At 43.0% G+C, this 21,688-nt stretch overlaps 1 protein-coding gene across 3 annotated transcripts in view; it reads right to left on the bottom strand.

Annotated features, from left to right (window-relative positions):
• The window catches only part of MOK (MOK protein kinase), a 31,266-nt gene extending 10,479 nt beyond the window's left edge, over positions 1–20,787 (bottom strand). For 2 of the 3 annotated variants that reach the window (XM_060097877.1, XM_060097878.1), the window contains exons 1-4: positions 20,706–20,787; positions 11,570–11,684; positions 3,677–3,766; positions 2,201–2,271 (exon numbers count right to left, since the gene is read on the bottom strand). In XM_060097877.1, coding sequence (XP_059953860.1) covers positions 2,201–2,271; positions 3,677–3,766; positions 11,570–11,684; positions 20,706–20,712 — 283 coding nt within the window. In that variant the 5' untranslated portion in view covers positions 20,713–20,787. Of the gene's footprint in view, positions 1–2,200; positions 2,272–3,676; positions 3,767–11,569; positions 11,685–20,705 lie in introns of those variants that run through there. The other variant, XM_060097879.1, reaches the window with a different exon arrangement.
• Positions 20,788–21,688: the final 901 nt, after the last annotated feature.

The raw sequence follows: 21,688 nt of genomic DNA, 5'->3' as shown, positions 1-21,688 counted from the left end.
TATGCCGCGGAGCGGCTGGGCCCGTGAGCCATGGCCGCTGGGCCTGCGCATCCGGAGCCTGCGCATCCAGAGCCTGTGCTCTGCAACGGGGGAGGCCACAACAGTGAGAGGCCCGCATACCACAAAAAAATAAAAAAATAAATAAATAAATAAATCACTCTGAAGTTCCTTGTATGGCCCTTTACTGAATGCCAGCAGACTGCAAACAGTTGTTTCTCTCTTTTGGCTCTCCCGACCAAATGAATTTTCCCAAGTTAATTTTTACCCAATATTCTCATTAAGAAGGTACTAAAAATTGTCATATACAATACCAGCAATGTAAAAAATCTGAAGTGAACACAGTGATTAACTATGGCATTGGCTGTCCGCCCTAACAGAAGGAAAAGGGTCTCCAGTGTAGCCAGCACTGTAATAGAATATCCAGCACACTGCCTTCTCACAAGAGACCCTGTACCCAGGCCTGCACCTGGCTTTCCTGGTCAGGCTTGGGGGTGCATTCTGGGTCCACCATGGCACAGCCAAATGCCCACAGTCTACACTTGGGCCCAGAGGCTATGCCCTGCGGCACCGTGTGAGCACATGTTTGCCATCGGTGTTTTCCAAAGGAGAGCCTTGCCTGATGGCACACTGTTCCGAGAGAAGTTACAGGGTAGCAGGCGGGGTGTCAGACTCAGCACGGAGCTGGAGCCATCATCCGCACCCCTCTCTCAACAAGACAAAATTCCACGAGGGGTCCTCCCAGTTCTGCTCTTGGAAGCTGGCTCATCTCAGGCAAGTGCTCTAAGTTCTTGGAAGTTCAATTGCCTCACCTCTGTAACGGAGTTGAGCTCACAGAAATGGGAAGAGCAAATGCAGGAACACAGAGCAAGCACACCATAAACTGTAGAGTCATAATGATGATGGTAGTAATGCCAGCAGCTGACCTTGCCTGAAGGCTACACAAGCCAGCACTGCTCCACACACCTCACACGTATTATTACTCCTCACAACAACCCTAAGAGTCAGACACTAGGATTATCCCCATTTTATAGACAAGGACTAAGGCTCAAAGAGCCTAACCAGGACCGACCATCATGAAATGCACATGGCACTGGGCATGCTCTACCCAGTGTGTTGACGTGGGACATCCAAGCTGCGTCAACACAGCCAAACTGGAACAGCCCTTCCCAGAAGCACCAGCATTAAAAGTAACAGGATGGGCTTCCCTGGTGGTGCAGCGGTTAAGAATCTGCCTGCCAAGGCAGGGGACACGGGTTTGAGCCCTGGTCCAGGAAGATCCCACATGCCGTGGAGCAACTAAGCCCGTGAGCCACAACTACTGAGCCTGCGCGTTGCAACTACTGAAGCCTGCACGCCTAGAGCCCGTGCTCCGCAACAAAAGAAGCCACCGCAATGAGAAGCCCTTGCACCGCAACGAAAAGTAGTCCCACTCACCGCGACTAGAGAAAGCCCGCGTGCAGCAATGAAGACCCAATGCAGCCAAAAATAAATAAATAAAATAAATTTATTTTTTTAAAAAAGAGAAAGGAAATGGATGAGCACTCTGCAACACAGGGGACTTCATAAGACTGCAAACAGAAGGAGGCTCCCTCTCAGGGGGTCACCTGAGCAGGGAGTCCTGCCTCATCCTGAAGCCTAGAGTAGAATGTCAAGCAGCAGCAGAGCCGGGAAAGATGCGAGAAGGGGACAGGCTTGAGGGAGGGCCGAGCCGCCGTCGCCCGCTGCGCCCTCCTCACGTCGCCCAGCCGGCCTGAACGCCTCGTGGCTTTGCTCGTGTGCAGCTGAGTTCTGAGCAGACAAGACTGCCAGAAAAACACCTTCCATGAGTACTGTGCGTTTACAGCCCAGTACCGTATATTTATTTATTTATTTTATTTATTTTTTTGTGTGTGTGGTACACGGGCCTCTCACTGTTGTGGCCTCTCCCATTGCGGAGCACAGGCTCCGGACACGCAGGCTCAGCGGCCATGGCTCACGGGCCCAGCCGCTCCGCGGCATGTGGGATCTTCCCGGACCGGGGCACGAACCCACGTCCCCTGCATCAGCAGGCGGACTCTCAACCACTGAGCCACTGGGGAAGCCCGAAGTACCGTATATTTAGATGAAACTACTGCACAAATGATTTTGAGAACTAAAACAAATATATGGGAACTACAAGCTCCAAAAGATCTTAGATTAGCTTTGAAATTATTCTACGTACCTCGTATTAGTTCATAAACATTCATGTCCATAAGTTCACATATTAGTGCAAGAGAACCAGATTTTCTGTCACTGAAGAAGAAAGCAGGTTTTTAAAATGTTTTTTCTTTCTTGTCTTCTTCAGAAAAAATAATCAAATATTTAATTCATTTGTAAACACTTCTGATAAACACAAAGCACTCCTACATCAGACAAAGACCAAAGTGTAATGATTGAAACAGCAGAAGTTTTGATTTTTAATCAACGTTTCAGGCAAAAATAATTTTAAATACTAGTAAAACTCTACATCAGGCAAAAATTCTAAAAGCCCCCCTCCCCACAATTTTTAAAGAGAAGTGTCTTGAAAATAGAAAAGTTAACTATCAGCAGAAAGAAGAAATGAGGTTTGAGGAGCTGCAGAAGCAAAACAAAGAAAGTAGGATTTGATTCATGCTCTGTGGCTGCAAATTTAGTTTTAATTTACCTAAATTACTTCCATGCGATTGGGATACACCACAGTGCAGGGAGCAAAACCAAAAATCCAGCCGAGGCAAAAAGGAGGAAGATGAGTCACACCACACCCCTGGAGTGTCACCCCCGGACCCTGATCCAGGCGCCTCTGGTGGGGCTGGAAGGGGTCCCCGCTGTCACTCAGGACTGCCAAGAGGGCCACGTGCAACCGTGCACAGAAGTGCTTTGCAAAGTGCACACAAAGCACCCTCAGCACAGGCAGTGCTGTGACCATCACACGCAGACTGCGGTCTCTGGACATGGCCCCAGCTAATGGCTCAGAGCACGCAGGCCAGGACGCCACACAGCCATGACAAGAGTTGCATTTTGAGTTTAGAACTGTTCGGCCTCCTGATTAAAATCTCCTGCACTTTAATGGTCAGAGGCTGCGGTTTCTCGGCTGGTTGTATGGGCCAGGCTTCCTGCTGAGGGGCGCCTTCTCAGAGCTCCAGGCCAGGACCCCAGCCCCAGCCCCTGGCAGACAAGCCCCTCCAGACAAGCTGTGCTCTGCCTTCTTGATCGACAGGTAAACCTTACGGAAGCTACTCTATAATTAGAAGAGAAATTAAAAATCCCCTGAATTTATGTCAATTGTAGTAAGAAAGGCTGCATGAGACCACACAGAGATGGCAAGTGGCAGCAACTCCTGAAAGAGGACAACAGGGGCTTTCCCAGTAGGTCACAACTCACACTCGGATGCCCAGGGCCACCACCGTCTACACAGAAGCCCAACTGCCACAGGAGAGGAACTGTTTGAATGTTGTTTGCTTTTATGAGGTGGAGTCACTGAAATGAGGGCCTTTCTACGTTAGGACTCAGATAAAGACACTGGTCCAAATAAGTAAGTGACTTAAGATAAAACAAAAATTATTATTCTCTGAGCTACAAAGCAAATATTTAAAATGGTTACCATGGTTTTCTTTCTTAAAAAGAGATTTAATAATTATCATCAAATTTAGATAATGTTTAAAGCCCCAAATATACTTACAAAACCACTTCGTGCAGCGTAAGAATGTTTGGGTGTGGATTCAGGTGCCTCAGTGCTTGTATCTCTCGTAGATTGTTCACTTGCTCAATACTATGGTGTAGGTAAAAATAAATAACTAATTTATAATTCAGGTCAACTTTAAAATCAGGGTTATCAAATCATTATTTATTATCTACAATCACAACGGAAAAACTCACAAATATTTCAAGCAAGTTAATCAGATTTTATTTCTCCCATTAGCAGCTGATCTTAAGTATATCTTGTTTATGAAATAAACATTTCACATTCAGACCCAGTCTTTTTTTTTTGAGATAAATATTTTAATTCAATATTTTTTAAATTATTTTTTTAACATCTTTATTGGAGTATAATTGCTTTACAATGTTGTGTTAGTTTCTGCTGTATAACAAAGTGAATCAGCTATACATACACATATATCCCCATATCTCCTCCCTCTTGCCTCTCCCTCCCAGCAACTGACAAAGCAAGCATTTGTCAGTTGCTTTGTTTGCAAATATTTTCTCCCATTCTGAGGGTTGTCTTTTCGTCTTGTTTACGGTTTCCTTTGCTGTGCAAAAGCTTTTAAGTTTCATTAGGTCCCATTTGTTTATTTTTGTTTTTATTTCCATTTCTCTAGGAGGTGGCAGACCCAGTCTTCTTTCTTATCTTTAATGAAGGCTGTACATTTTTTGTCAATGTCATTCACCTGGGGAGAGGTGTTCTCTTGGCAGGTGTGCCTTACTGCGGGCTTTTCTTTATGAAGACTGCTCTGCCTGCCACCACGTTCACATCCCAAATTACAATACAAGTAATAGAGGCTGATGGCCTAAGGCTGGCTGTCACCACCCTCCAGACTGACTCTTACAAGAGACCCCCTTCCCCACAGCTGGGCCCATGGGGTCACACCCAGTCGAATGACTCCATCCACCAGAGACTTAGTTCCCTGACCAGGGATCGAACCCGGGCCCACAGCAATGAAAGCGCCGAGTCCTAACCACTGGACCTCTGGGGAATTCTTAGAAAGTAAGTTTTTCTAACCAATCGAATCTGTAGGAAGAAAGTCCTCAAGGTAAAGGGGGAAAAGAAGTGGTTTTATTCCTATTAGATAAAATAGATTTCACAATAAGGATTGTTACCAGGTATGATTTCATGATGATATAAAAGGTCAGTACATCAGGAAGACATGACAATTATCAATGTGTATTTCTAAATAACAGAGGTTCAATGTACATGATGTAAAAACTGACAGAACTAAAATAAGACAGTTGGAGATTTCAACGCCCCCCTCTCCCATAACTGGTAGAGTAATCATTCAAAACCTCAGTAAAGATACAGAAGATCCTAACAGCATTATTAACCACCTTGACCTAACTGACATTTATATAACAGTATATTCAACACCTACAGATAAAATATGTTTTTCAAGTATATATGGAACACTCACTCAGAGGAACAAGATGCTGGACCAAAAGATAAATCTCAATAAATTTCAAAATGCTGAAGACTTATGGAACATGTTCTCTGACCACAATGGAATTAAATTAGAAATCTAACAGTAAGCAATCTAGAAAATTCCTAAATATTTGCAAATTACATAACACACTTGTAAATAACCCATGGGTAAAGAAGAAATCACAAGGGAAATTAGAAAACATTTCCAAGCAAGGAATAAAGAAAGCACTTTTCAAAATGTATAGGAGGCAGGTAAAACAACGCTTAGGAGAATACTTATGGCTTTAAATGCTTATGTTAGAAAGGAAGAAATGGTTAAAATCAATGGTCTAAGCTTTTGCCTTAAGAAGGTAGAATAAGGGGGCTTCTCTGGTGGCACAGTGGTTGGGAGTCTGCCTGCCGATGCAGGGGACACGGGTTCGTGCCCCGGTCCGAGAAGATCCCACATGCCGCGGAGCGGCTGGGCCCGTGAGCCATGGCCACTGAGCCTGCGCGTCCGGAGCCTGTGATCTGCAACAGGAGAGGCCACAGCAGTGAGAGGCCCGCGTACCGAAAAAAAAAAAAAAAAAGAAGGTAGAATAAGAAGAGCAAATTAAATCCAAAGTAGGTTGAAGAAAAGCAGTAATAGGGCTTCCCTGGCAGCGCAGTGGTTGGGAATCTGCCTGCCAACGCAGGGGACACGGGTTGGAGCCCTGGTCCAGGAAGATCCCACGTGCCGCGGAGCAACCTGTGCACCACAACTACTGAGTCTGCGCTCTAGAGCCCGCAAGCCACAGCTACTGGAGCCCACATGCCACAACTACCGAAGCCCATGCGCCTAGAGCCCGTGCTGCACAACAAGAGAAGCCACGGCAATGAGAAGCCCGCCCACCGCAACGATGAGTAGCCCCCGCTCGCCACAACTAGAGAAAGCCTGCACATAGCAATGATGACCCAACGCAGCCAAAAAATAAAGAAAGAAAAAAAAAGAAATTTATTTTAAAAAAAACAAACAAGAAAAACAACTTGGTCATGTTGCGGACCTTACACAAGTAACTAACTTCATTATCTCCAAACTAAGACTTTGAGCCACTGAGGAAAATGGTCCTCAGGAGCTGAAAGCACGCCTCCTGACAGTACTAATGAACTGGTTTATTATACCTTACCTGGACTTCATACGAGCAAAGATTACTGCAAAAGCCATCAATTTCTGGGAGGAGGTGGGGTCGGAGGCTCCAAAACCAAGCTCCGCCGGCCTGTGTGACTCAGCGTGCTTTTCCCGTTACTGACTCTCGTTTCTCACATCACCCACACAGCGGCACGAGGTGACTGTGAGGGTTCAGTTAGGCAACGATAAGCAGAGCAGAAATGGATTTTTAAAGGAACCTAAAATTATTCTTCAAGTGAATACGATTAAACTGTTTTATAATGATGATAGATACTCCGGAACTCTAAAAGCTAGAGATATTATTTTCACAGTTGAAAAATAAAACCAAAGAACAGCATAAAACTTGCGGATCAAGGATCAGTGACACTGGACCATCCAATAAATTATTAGCAATAATATTCCTAGAAATGACACCAAAAGCAGTTGTCTTTCTTCTAGAAACTATAAAGTCATTTCTTCCTGTAAATCAGAAATAATAGCAATACCCTTTTCAACGTTAGAAGCTATGTGCAATATGACTTATTCCAGATCCTCTATGGTCATTTTCTGTTTGTTTTCATTTTTTTAATATAAGTTTATTTATTTATTTATTTATTTATTTATTTATTTATTTATGGCTGTGTTGGGTCTTCATTGCTGCGTGCGGGCTTTCTCTAGTTGCGGCGAGTGGGGCTACTCTTTGTTGCGGTGCGCGGGCTTGTCATTGTGGTGGCTTCTCTTGTTGCGGAGCACGGGCTCTAGGTGCGCAGGCTCAGTAGTTGTGGTTCACGGGCTCAAGAGTGCAGGCTCAGCAGTTGTGGCGTGCGGGCTCAGTAGTTGTGGCGCACGGGCTTAGTTGCTCCGCGGCATGTGGGATCTTCCCAGACCAGGACTCGAGCCTGTGTCCCCTGAATTAGCAGGCAGATTCTTAACCACTGTGCCACCAGGGAAGTCCTGTTTTGATTTGTTTTTTCCTTTAATTTTGAAATTATTTTAGACTAACAGAAGAGTTGCAACGTAGTAAAGGAAGTCCCCTTCACCTGGCTTCCCCTAATGTTAACATCTTACATAACATTTATCAAAACTAAAAATTAACATTGGTACAAATCTATTAACTACACTAGACACTTTATTTGGATTTCCCCGGTTCTTCCACTAATGTCTTTTTCTCTTTCAGGATCCAGGAGACCACACTGCAATTAAGATGTCATGTCCCCTCAGTCACCTCCACTCTGTGACAGCTCCACAGTCTGTCTTTGTTTTTTGTTATCTTCACAGTTTTGAGGAGTACTGGGCAGGTATTTTGTAGAATGTCCCTCAATTTGGTCTCTTCTGATGTATACTCATAATTCAACCGAGATTATGGATCTTGGGAAAGAACACCATGGAGGTGACATGCTCTTCTAATGCCACTTTATCAGAAGGTACATGATATCAATATGTCTTATTACTGATGATGTTAATCTTAATCATTTAGTTAAGCTGGTATCTACCAGTCTCTCACTGTAAAGTTACTATCTTTCCCTTTCTATTTTCTATTCTTTATCAGCAAGTCAGCAAGTCCAGCCCACAGTCAAACGGAAGGAAATTAAGCCCCACCTCCTGGAGGAAGGAGTATCAAACAATTTGTGGATATAAGTTAAAACCACCACAGTAATTAATAAATATTTGGGAGGAGATCACTCGAGGCTGTGCAGAAATTCTTTTCTATTTATTTATTTAAACTTTTTTTGACCACACCACAGGGCATGCAGGGTCTCAGCTCCCTGACCAGGGATCTAACCCGTGGCCCCTACAGTGGAAGCTCGGAGTCTTAACCACCGGACCAGCAGGGAAGTCCCAGAAATTCTGTTCTCTTTAAAGTTTCACCTTACTAATTTTAGCATTCATCAGTTTATCTTGCCTGCGGAAATTATTACTATGTATTCTAATGATGATTTTCCATTTCCCTCATTCCTCTGTATTTATGAATTAGAATTCTTCTATAAGGAAGAATTTTCCCCTCATCCCAATTTGTTTATTCATTCGGCCATTTATTTACATCAGTATGCACTCATGGTTATTTGAATGAAGAGGGAGAGAGAGAGGTGCACACATGGGTTGGTATACATACACACTAGCTCTGTCTGCTCAGAGGACCCAGACATGCTGACATTCCAGGAGCAATGAGCATACCTGGTGCCAAGGTCTGATTTTCTAAATACCTTTCTCCGATAAAAGGGACCAAAACTCCTTTGAGAAATGGAAGATTCTAGGGGCAGGGAAAATACAAGATGAGCTTAGAGAATCTGGTAGTACCAAAAAGTAAAGAAGTGTTAAAAAAAAAAAAAAGAAAATGATGGGTGATATCAAAGGAACATAGGAGCCAACTTGAAAGTGCTCCCCACGGCCACAGCGGGCTCAATTTTAGCTGGAACAATTATCAAATAATGATAGCACTGGATTATAATCGCCTATAGTTTTGGACATATGCATCAAGAGCAAATGAGAACTCACAAGAGAAAACCCAAAATCCAATTCCCCGTGGGTTTAGATTACGCAGGCTAGCAGACACCTATCAGAACTAAGCTGGAGACTCTGTCACTGATTCTGGACATCAAAGGGCCACAGACCACCACCAACTCAAAGTGCATTTCCTTTTAAGTAAAGGAAATATGTGACAATGGCTGACAATAACTCCCCCCCACACACACACACAAACTTTGGAAAAAAAAGTAAAGTATCACGATTCAGTGGTATTTTATTTTAAAATATCTTTACTTATTATGGGATTTTAAAAGAAAAATGTGTTCTAATCAACCACTTTTAAAGTTAAGACAATGAACTGTTTCTGAAATATGACAAACAATCACACGTCCTGCAATGCAGGCCACCATCTACTGAGTGTCTATCACGCGCCCCGCGTCGCCAGCTCCTGTCTCCTCACTGCCTTGGTCAGTCCTCCAGTGCCTCACGACAGGAAGCCAAGGCTCGGGAGGACGAGGCACTTCCGCCATCGGGGACCTGATGGATCCCGGACATGCTTCACTGCTAGGAAACCACGTCCCTCAGGGAACTCCACATTCCCCCCAGGGACTGAGGTTACCTGAAGGTACTTTTCCAGATAAACGGAGTGTTTCCGCCTCCCCAGGGGATTGCCCTCAAAGCATTCTAATTTTCTTCCATGGGAACATTTCTAAAATGTTACAGATCTCTCTACCTTCCCGAAGGCACATCGGTGACCCAGTGTGACCTCTCCTTGAGGGCTGGCTCAACAGAGCAAATTCGACTGTGCATCGTTCTGACACAGCAACAATCCCGGGAGCACCTAAAGTCTGCAGGTTGTTTGTCCGGTCCACTTTTGTATTTATCTCTTCACTAAAATAGCACCTGGCAAGTCCTGCTGTCTGCAAGTACATCTACCCCTGAGCCCGACAGCAGGAGGGACAGGGATCCGGGCCTCTCCGACGGCACAGATGCGTCACACCTGCCGCTCAAAGCCCCGTCTCGCCTCTGCTGGGTTTGTGGCGCCTTTCTCCAAGGCGGCTGATTCAGGCAGAGTCTGCTCTTTGCATACGGGATCATCAGAACGCGGTGCATCAAATTCTTTACCACGAGTAGTTTAAAGGTAAAGATGGGGCTTCCCTGGTAGCGCACTGGTTGAGAGTCCGCCTGCCGATGCAGGGGACACGGGTTTGAGCCCTGGTCTGGGAAGATCCCACATGCCGCGGAGCGGCTGGGCCCATGAGCCATGGCCGCTGGGCATACGCATCCGGAGCCTGTGCTCTGCAACGGGAGAGGCCACAACAGGGAGAGGCCCAGGTACCACAAAAAAAAGAACCTTTTTCTTTTGAAAAAGGTAAAGATGGAATGTGGGGGGCAGGGGAGGATAAAGAAATGCAAAGAATTCAGAATACACAGAGGAAGTCCTGATAGAAGAGAGGAAAAGCAGAAGCCCCAGTGACTTCAGAGTCTTGGCAGTGGTAGGTAAACACCATATGCTTTGGCCTGGCTCTGCCCACCTAGTGACCTAGAGTGACAACTCTCTAGTAACTTCCCATCACTAACCACCTTTCCTCACGTGATTATGCCTACCCTCTGGGGATGTCACGAGGACGACATTACTGTTCTCCGTACTCCCTGACACGGTTAACTGGCCTGTACTCCTTCCTGATCTGAAAAACTACCTTTCATACTAAGAGTCTGAAATCAAGGTCTATACCCCCAAACACTTCAGAAGGCTCTACATCAATGTAGGGCAATTACTGTGGTTTTTTAAAACTTTGCTTTAGATATTTAGAGGCTTCAATTCCTTTGAGATTTAAAAAAAAAAAAATTGAAACCAGAGTTTCAAACCCTTTTATTGAAAAGTTTAACAGTTGCAGTAAAGTCATCATTTACTTCATTATTCTGACAGTTTCCTAAACACATCTGGTCTTTGACTCCTTAGTGTGACACAGGTTAAGAAGCTGCATGCTCAAGCACCTTAGGAGGCTGCTCTGTGGGAGAGTCCACAGCAGTCTCAAAGGGGCTGATCTAGAACTGGAGAGTTGCCCTCTCCACAAACTGCGACTGGCCACTCCCAGGGAATACATTTCTCTAATCCTATCTGAAACTTATTTTTCAATATATTCAAGAGTAACTGATTTACAACTAATTAAATCACAAGGACCTCTAATATCTTTTTTTTTTAACTTTTTTTTTTGTTTGACCGCATGGCATGTGGGATCCTACTTCCCCGATCAGGGATCGAACCCGCACCCCCTGCACTGGAAGCACAGAGTCCTAACCACTGGGCTACCAGGGAAGTCCCCGGACCTCCAATATCTTAAATCTAAGGTTTCAATTATAAAAACCCAACATACACACAACTCTTAGGAACATATAGACTGCTTAAAGGGCGGCATACTTCTACCACTTAAATTCTTTGTGACCATCAATCACTGATATTGTAGTAAACTTGGACATGAACAAACTCCAGTACGATAATATAAAATTAGCCTATAATCCTCACTGCCCAAAGAACTCTGATATGACATGTTATCACATGAATACAATTTTCCCATTAAGTTGCTCTCATCGATTTAAACCTGTGTCTGCAGATGTAGAGAACAAACGTATGGACACCAAGGGGAGAAAGTGGCAGGGGTGGTGGTGGGGGGGGGTATGAACTGGGAGATTGGGATTGACACGTATACACTATTATGTATAAAATGGATAACTAATAAGAACACGCTGTATAAAAAAATAAATAAAATAAAATTCTAAAATTCAAAAAAAACGAAAACCAAAACCTGTGTCTGTATTTAGTCTCAAATAGGTCTCACGTTGCCTACCTTTCAAAGTGCTGTTTCATTTGTTTACATGCATAATAGTTTCCATCTCTCAGGTTCTGCATCTTCACAACTTCAGAAAACGTTCCCTCTCCTATTTTGCCAATTGCTTTATAGTCTATAAATGAAAACAATTATAAAAATAAAAGTTTACTTATGCATCTGTTTTGTACTCACTTCCAGATAGCAGACATCTTTATCTGTAAAATAATCCAATGGCAATGTATTGAGGATACTTCGCCTATGTTTTCTAAGGTTCAGTGTTCCCCTCATTTCAAGAGAAACTGGGTTGTATGTTGGCAACACGCAGTCTCTGCTCCCCCTCGTGCAGCGGGGAACCACATGACCTGAATCCTGAGCAGTGAGGAAAGGCTCAGCTCCCCTACGAGACGCTCACAGACCAAGCATCCACTGAGCCCAGGGAAAGTGGCGGGAGGAGTCAGAATGACAGTGCGTTGAACACTACTGACCGCCTGGGCAAGAGATCAAAGGACAAAAGGGAGCTCAGGAGAGAACAGCTACTTTCCAAGCAGAAATGGAAGCAATGAGAGAAGCCCAGAAAGCAAAAGTCTCTTTGGGTTGGAAGAGCTTCCGCAGCCCAAATAATAGGAGGATAAAACCAAAAAAATCTTGACAGAAAGCAGCTGTGAGACTTGACAGACAAACAACCTAGTCAGCCAAGGTTGCACCAACGTCACGGGAAGGCAGCCACTCCCCACCCAACCCAGGCGCTTGCCTCAGAGAGGAAGGAGGCTCCTGCATATTGAGACAGAGAAGCAAAGCAGCAAGGCCCCAAAGAAATAAGACAGGCTTGAGAAGAATGTTTAGAAAAGAACCTTGAGTGTGGAACTGACCAGAAGCAAACAGATCAGAAATCTATTAAACAAACTTGGACCAAAAGGAGCCCATCACCTTTGGGTCCCAAACCGACGTCAACACAGAGCAGGCTTTTAAAACTGTCCCCGCTCCAAAGGAGGGCCTCCGCTTCAACACCTCTTTTAGACAACACCTCTTTTAGACAGAGCACATTTTTAACACCTTGTGTGAATTCTGATTTGAACAAACCAACAGAAAAAAGGCACAACTTTTTTTAGAATAATGTTTTTTAGAAATGATATGTTTAAAGATTTTAAAAGTCCTTATCTGTTAGCAAGAAGTACTAAACTGTTTGGGGATGAAATGATACTATGTTTAGATTTGCTTTAAAAGCCTATACATTCCCATTCACTTCTGCCGGAAGTATAAACTGGTATAGTCATTTTGGAGGGCAATTTGACAATATCTATTAAATATTTTAGATGTGTATATCCTTTGACCCAGCAATTCCAATTCTACAACTTATTCCGCAAAACATACTTGCTCAAGTATATGTGAGATGAGAACGTTAGCGTAACATTACTTAATAGGGAAAAACTAATGCCCCCAAACAGAAAACTGTATAAATTAAATACAGTTTCTCTATATAATGGGATGTATTGAATATATTTGAAAGAATGACACAGATACACAGATCCTTAAAACTAATGTCCTTAAAGGCAATACACATACACACACACACGCACCACAGTTTGTGGCTGCTCTGAGGGATAAGGTTGCAGGTATTTCACTATCTAAGTCAGGTATATTCCATAATGAAAGTACTATTTTATTTAAAAAACAACAATAAAAAATAAAGACTCCAGGAAAAAAAAGTGATGGGGGTAAAAATGACAAAATGTTGATCACTGTTGAAACTAGGTAACAGATACACAAGAGCATTCACTCTACTAATTTCTCTACTTCTGGCATGCTTAAAAGTTCCATGATGAAAAGTTAAAATGAAAGGGCAAAACCTCCTCCAGGATCCTCCCTGTCCATGCCCCGTCATGACTAGCCAGAATAGAAATGACCTCCAGGAGACCCTAGGAGCCATGACATAAAGATGGTGGAAAAGCCACCAGGAGAGACTCTCAACCGGGAATACCCACGTAGGACATTCATACGAACAAGAGAAATGCCGTTCTAGTACAAAGGCCATGAGAACTGGGGCTTTAACCATTACAGCACCTAGTAAGCATTACCCTAACATACTAATATATAAATAAATATCATAATTTATAAAACAAATAGAACAATAGACTTCTCAGAATTTGTATTTGCAAGATTTCACACGTTTATATTTGTCTGAGATTTTATCCCACTTGTAAGTTACTATCTTAGCCTGCCACTGTTTCATGGATGCTGGCAGAAGACACAGCCTCTTGGGTCAGAGACAAAGGACTTCATTTCTCATGGTACAGCAAGGCATATGAGCATCAGCATATTAACATTGGTCTCCCTTGCCCCGAAGTCCCACAGGGGTGACAGGATGGGCCCAGGTGACACCTGCACATGGAGTGGATTGCTTTACAGGAGAGGAATCTAGGGCCAATGGCCCAGCACTTTTCCAACAAGCAGTAAACAAGATGAATAACCCTTGCCATCTGGCACACTCAGCAAGAACTTGCAGGGAAGCTCAGGGCCTGAGGCAAATTGTCTTCCCAATGGTTCATGACAGTTTAATACCTACATTAACCAGTTTTGCTGATACAGGGTACTTGGTATGGGATTACTCTTATAAAAATTCATATATAGGTAATATTGATTTTAATGCTGCTTTTTTTTTTCTTCTTTTTTTGGCTGTGTTGGGTCTTCGTTGCTCCGTGCAGGCTTTCTCTAGATGCGGCGAGTGGGGGCTACTCTTTGTTGCAGCGCGCGTGCTTCTCATTGCAGTGGCTTCTCTCGTTGCAGAGCATGGGCTCTAGAGTGCAGGCTCAGTAGTTGTGGCGCACGGGCTTAGTTGCTCTGCGGCATGTGGGATCTTCCCGGACCAGGGCTCGAACCCGTGTCCCCTGAATTGGCAGGCAGATACTTAACCACTGAGCCACCAGGGAAGTCCCTAATGCCGCCTTTTTTTTTTTAGCAGATATTCATTTTTAATTATTATTTATTTATTTATGGCTGTGTTGGGTCTTCATTTCTGTGCAAGGGCTTTCTCTAGTTGCGGCGAGCAGGGGCCACTCTTCATCGCGGTGCACAGGCCTCTCACTATCGTGGCCTCTCTTGTTGCAGAGCACAGGCTCCAGATGCACAGGCTCAGTAGTTGTGGCCCACGGGCCCAGTCGCTCCACGGCATGTGGGATCTTCCCAGACTAGGGCTCGAACCCATGTCCCCTGCATCAGCAGGCAGACTCTCAACCACTGCGCCACCAGGGAAGTCCCCTAATGCCGCTTTTTAATCTTACTAAAAAATAACAATTTCAGTGTACATTTTCATATATACTAGCTTCAGGCTGTGCAAAATAAGAAAATCCTATTTGTAATCACATATTTGTAGAAATTGGAAAAACTACTTTTCCCCCCAAAAAAGCATCTAACCATGTTATTACCATTCAAAATACCGTATACCACTACCAGTGTGTAGTAACTGTCACAGGAAGAAAGAAGAACCTGAAACTGCTGTGCATATGGTAGATGCCCAACAACTCCTGAAGAGAAGGGTTGAAGAAAATAATTCTGAAAGCTTTACACAGGGCTTCCCTTCTTATCCTTTAAGAAAACTGAAATCGTATCAAGTATCTTTTCTGACCACAACGCTATGAGACTAGATATCACTTACAGACAAAAAAACTGTAAAAAATACAAACACATGGAGGCTAAACAATATGGTACTAAATAATCAAGAGATCACTGAGGAAATCAAAAAATACCTAGAAACAAATGACAATGAAACTACAACGACCCAAAACCTATGGGATGCAGTAAAAGCAGTTCTAAGAGGGAAGTTTATAGCAATACAATCCTACCTCAAGAAACAAGAAAAATCTCAAATAAACAACACCTAAAGCACCTAAAGCAATTAGAGAAAGCAGACCCAAAATACCCAAGGTTAGCAGAAGAAAAGAAATCATAAAGATCAGATCAGAAATAAATGAAAAAGAAATGAAGGAAAACAGCAAAGATCAATAAACTAAAAGCTGGTTCTTTGAGAAGATAAACAAAATTGATAAACCACTAGCCAGACTCATCAAGAAAAAAAGGGAGAAGACTCAAGTCAACAGAATTAGAAATGAAAAAGGAGAAATAACAACTGACACTGAAGAAATACGAAGGGTCATGAGAGATTACTACAAGCAACTGTATGTCAATAAAATGGACAACCTGGAAAAAATGGACAAATTCTTAGAAAAGCACAACCTTCCGAGACTGAACCAGGAGGAAATAGAAAATATAAACAGACCAATCACAAGCACTGAAATTGAGACTGTGATTAAAAATCTTCCAACAAACAAAAGTCCAGGACCAGATGGCTTCACAGGCGAATTCTATCCAACATTTAGAGAAGAGCTAACACCAATCCTTCTGAAACTCTTCCAAAATATAGCAGAGGGAGGAACACTCCCAAACTCATTCTACGAGGCCACCATCACCCTGATACAAAAACCAGACAAGGATGTCACAAAGAAAGAAAACTACAGGCCAATATCACTGATGAACATAGATGCAAAAATCCTCAACAAAATACTAGCAAACAGAATCCAACAGCACATTAAAAGGATCATACACCATGATTAAGTGGGGTTTATCCCAGGAATGCAAGGATTCTTCAATATACGCAAATCAATCAATGTGATACACCATATTAACAAAACAAAGGATAAAAACCATATCATCATCTCAATAGATGCAGAAAAAGCTTCTGACAAAATTCAACACCCATTTATGATAAAAACTCTCCAGAGACTTCCCTGGTGGCACAGTGGTTAAGAATCCGCCTGCCAACACACGGGACAGTGGTTCGAGCCCTGGTCCAGGAAGATCCCACGTGCCGCGGAGCAACTAAGCCCGTGTGCCACAACTATTGAGCATGCACTCTAGAGCCCATGAGCCAAACTACTGAGCCTGTGTGCCACAGCTACTGAAGCCTGTGCACCTAGATCCCATGCTCTGCAATGAGAAGCCACTGCAGTGAGAAGCCCGTGCAGTGTAATGAAGAGTCACCCCCACCTGCCACAACTAGAGAAAGCCCATGCACAGCAACGAAGACCCAACACAGCCATAAATAAATAAATAAATAAATGTATTAAAAAAAAAACTCTCCAGAAAGTAGGCATAGAGCGAATCTACTTCAACATAATGGAGGCCATATATGACAAACCCATAATCAACATCGTCCTCAATGGTGAAAAACTGAAGCCATTTCCTCTAAGATTAGGAGCAAGACAAGGTTGCCCACTCTCACCACTATTACTCAACATAGTTTTGGAAGTTTTAGCCACAGCAATCAGAGAAGAAAAAGAAATAAAAGGAATCCAAATCGGAAAAGAAGAAGTAAAGCTGTCACTGTTTGCAGATGGTATGATACTATACATAGAGAATGCTAAAGATGCTACCAGAAAACTACTAGAGTTAATCAATGAATCTGGTAGAGTGGCAGGATACAAAATTAATGCACAGAAATCTCTTGCATTCCTACACATTAATGATGAAAAATCTGAAAGAGAAGTTAAGGAAACACTCCCATTTACCTTTGCAACAAAAAGAATAAAATACCTAGGAATAAACCTACCTAAGGAGATAAATGACCTGTATGCAGAAAACTATAAGACACTGATGAAAGAAATTAAAGATGATACAAACAGATGGAGAGATATACCATGTTCTTGGATTGGAAGAATCAACATTGTGAAAATGACTATACTACCCAAAGCAATCTACACAATCCCTATCAAACTACCAATGGCATTTTTCACAGAAGTAGAACAATAAGTTTCACAATTTGTATGGAAACACAAAAGACCCCGAATAGCCAAAGCAGTCTTGAGAAAGAAAGGCGGAGCTGGAGGAATCAGGCTCCTGGACTTCAGACTACACTACAAAGCTACAGTAATCAAGACAGTATGGTATTGGCACAAAAACAGAAATATAGATCAGTGGAACAGGATAGAAAGCCCAGAGATAAACCCACACACAGATGGTCACCTTATCTTTTCTTTCTTTTTTTTTTTTTTTTTTTTTTTTTGCGATACGCGGGCCTCTCACAGTTGTGGCCTCTCCTGTTGCGGAGCACAGGCTCCGGACGCACAGGCTCAGCGGCCATGGCCCACGGGCCCAGCCGCTCCGCGGCATGTGGGATCCTCCCGGACCGGGGCACGAACCCGTGTCCCCTGCATCGGCAGGCAGACTCTCAACCACTGCGCCACCAGGGAAGCCCCGGTCACCTTATCTTTGATAAAGGATGCAAGAGTATACAGTGGAGAAAAGACTGCCTCTTCAATAAGTGGTGCTGGGAAAACTGGACAGCTACATGTAGAAGAATGAAATTAGAACACTTCCTAACACCAACACAAAAATAAACTCAAAATGGATTAAAGACCTAAATGTAGGGCCAGACACTACAAAACTCTTAGAGGAAAACGTAGGCAGAACACTCTATGACATAAATCACAGCAAGATCCTTTTTGATCCACCTCCTAGAGAAATGGAAATAAAAACAAAAAAATGGGACCTAATGAAACTTAAAAGCTTTTGCACAGCAAAGGAAACCATAAACAAGACAAAAAGACAACCTCAGAATGGGAGAAAATATTTGCAAATGAAGCAACTGACAAAGGATTAATCTCCAAAATATACAAGCAGCTCATGCAGGTCAATATCAAAAAACAAACAACAAACAAACAACCCAATCCAAAAATGGGCAGAAGATCTAAATAGACATTTCTCCAAAGAAGATATACAGACTGCCAACAAACACATGAAAAGATGCTCAACATCACTAATCATTAGAGAAATGCAAATCAAAACTATAGTGAGGTATCACCTCACACCAGTCAGAATGGCCATCATCAAAAAATCTACAAACAATAAATGCTGGAGAGGGTGTGGAGAAAAGGGAACACTCTTGCACTGTCGGTGGGAATGTAAATTGATACAGCCACTATGGAGAACAGTCTGGAGGTTCCTTAAAAAACTAAAAATAGAACTACCATATGACCCAGCAATCCCACTACTGGGCGTATACCCTGAGAAAACCATAATTGAAAAAGAGTCACATTCCACAATGTTCATTGCAGCTCTATTTACAATAGCCAGGACATGGAAGCAACCTAAGTGTCCATCAACAGATGAATGGATAAAGAAGATGTGGCACATATACACAATGGAATATTACTCAGCCATAAAAGGAAATGAAATTGATTTATTTGTAGTGAGGTGGATGGACCTAGAGTCTGTTATACAGAGTGAAGTAAGTCAGAAAGAGAAAAACAAATACTGTATGCTAACACATACATATGGAATCTGAAAAAAAAAAAAAAAACCTAGGTGCAGGACAGGAATAAAGACGCAGATGTAGAGAATGGACTAGAGGACACGGGGAGGGGAAGGGTAGCTGGGACGAAGTGAGAGAGTAACACTGACATATATACACTACCAAATGTAAAATAGATAGCTAGCCGGAAGCAGCTGCATAGCACAGGGTGATCAGCTCAGTGCTTTGAGACCACCTAGAGGAGTGGGATAAGGAGGGTGGGAGGGAGACGCAAGAGTGAGGGGATATGGGGATATATGTATACGTATAGCTGATTCACTTTGTTATACAGCAGAAACTAACACAACATTGTAAAGCAATTATACTCCAATAAAGATGTTAAAGGAAAAAAGAAAAAAAAATAAAGTTAATCATGAGGAAACTATCAGATAAATACAAATTGTGGGACATTCTGCAAAACACATGGCCTGGATTCTGGAAAAATGTTGTCATCAAAGACACAAAAGGCAAGACACTGTGCCAGCTAAAGGACACCAAAAAGATATGGCAACAAAATGCAATTTGTGATTTTTGACTGGGATCCTGGAAAAAATAAAAACACCTGTAATGGATATTATTGGGATAACTGGGAAAATGTGAGATATAGACTGCATATTACATAACAGCATTGTATCAACATGTTATTTGTACTGTGATTATGTAGGAGAATGTTCTTCTTCTTAGGGGATACTTGCTGAATTATTAGTGGTGAAATGTAATGATGTCTACAACTACTCTCAAAAGGTTCAGCGAAAATAAATAAATACATAATTGAGAGAGAGAGAGAGAAAGAAAATGCCAGAGCACAAGTGAGATGGCACACAAACATAAGGCAAAATGGTGCACCTAGGTGAAGGGTGTATGAATATGCAGTGTACTCTTCTTGCAACTTTTCTGTAGATTCGAAATTTTTCAAAATAAATAGTTGGGAAGGAAAAAAGGAATACTGTAAAAAATATGTGTATATAAGTCCACACTATACGTAAAATATGTGTATATAAGTCCACACTTTATGTTGGTATATGCCATATACCAACTACCAACTGACAATTAGAATACAATGCAAATTAAACATTATAACTACACCTAACATTATTTAATCTTTTCACAGCAAGAGAGGTCGGAATTTTTCTGCACCTCTGGCTCACAAGCGTAAATGACAATTATATCTGTAAAGTAATGTAAAAAAATAGAAGAAGAAGACCATTCTATTTGTTACACTTGGATTGTCCATAATCCACAAATCGAAGCACAGGTAAATGTCTTACCCCTACCTAATTTCACAACTTCCCAGTACACTCTTTCACTAACGAGTTGTTTCAAAATTTCTATAAGGAAGTTCCGATAAAAACACTACTGCTTGACCCAAAAATAATAATAAAAGAAAATACACAGTCCAGCTTTCCTCTCAATTGTCCACTAAACCAATGTCAATAAAAGGCAGGAAGCCACACAGTAACCGCTCACTACATTACTGACGAATGTTCACGAAAAGAATCTCAGGTTCAATCCAGCCTTTTAAAAAATTTAAAAAAATATATTTTTTTCAGTCAGCTCCCCAAACTCTAACATAACTTCGCATCAAAATAAGTCTCGTCTGGACTCGGGTCGGCGCTGTGGGACCCCTCACGGCCCCCAGAGCAGCCCCGAACCCCTCGGGCTACCCCAGCAGGCTGGGGTTTCGAAAAGCCCAGGGAGGTTTGGGGTCCCCACCCTTGGTGCCTCCCACCGGCCTCTGAGCGGCTGCGGAAGACGGTCCCCGTCCCGCCGCTACTCACCCTCTCGTCCCGCCCCTCCCCAGCCCCACTCAACTCTTCATCGTGGATGCGGAAGCCGGCGACAACCCCTTGCCGACAGTGGAAGGAGAAGAAAGGGACAGAAAGGGTGGCCCCTGGCTTCCACTCCTTTGAGGCAGGGTCCCGAACTAGGACCTCCGCGGCGGTCCCTCGATGGAGAGCGTTAGGATCCGGCCGCCATGTTGTACTCCTGTCACCCTAGCAACCGTCTGGCCCAGAACTCCTCGAGGCCGTAGCCCGCGCGTGCGCAAAACGCCCTGTCCGCGCCTACCGGCCCTACGTGTACGCGTGCGCACTGCGGCCCGTCTCCTCACTCTAGTTGCTAAGCAATCCCCGGCAGCTTCAGGCAGTTCCCTGCCTAAATGATTGTGTAGACAGCCTTCCCCGGCATCGCTCACCTCAGCGGTCCTGAGAATTTAGCGATTTGGGACCTAATGCCTGGACAACAGCCTTGAGCTTTAACTGGGCTGGGACACACTAAATAATTGTCAGTAGATACCTTTTCTTCGCCCGTATTGTTCTCATCTTACTATTGAACATCCACTAACTTTAATATATTAATATAAAATAGATAATACATTCACATGATTCAAAATTCAAAAATAACAAAAACAGAGCCAACAATGTGGAAATCCTCCCTCCCACCACTCTGTCCCAAGTTCCTCTCCCCATAGGGTAGATCTCCCCAAAGATCTCATGTTATATGAGATCTTTTATTCTTTTATTCCATTTTTCTTATACCAACGGTAGCATAGTATAGACTCTGCTCTGTTTTGTATTTTTTACTTGACCCTCTAACTTGGAGATTTTCCCCTACCAGTACCCAGAGAGCTTTATTATTTTATTTAATGGCTATACTAGTTCATGGTTTTACCATCCCTTATTTAACTTGTCCCCTGCTGATGGGCATCTAGATTAGATTGCTTCTTTTTTTTAATTTATTAATTTAAATTTTATTTATCTTTGGCTGTGTTGGGTCTTTGCTGCTGTGCGCGGGCC

The sequence above is a fragment of the Mesoplodon densirostris genome, chromosome 4 (assembly GCF_025265405.1).
Source record: "Mesoplodon densirostris isolate mMesDen1 chromosome 4, mMesDen1 primary haplotype, whole genome shotgun sequence".
In the NCBI taxonomy this organism is placed as follows: domain Eukaryota; kingdom Metazoa; phylum Chordata; class Mammalia; order Artiodactyla; family Ziphiidae; genus Mesoplodon; species Mesoplodon densirostris.
This window is presented reverse-complemented; position numbering and strand designations above follow the sequence as displayed.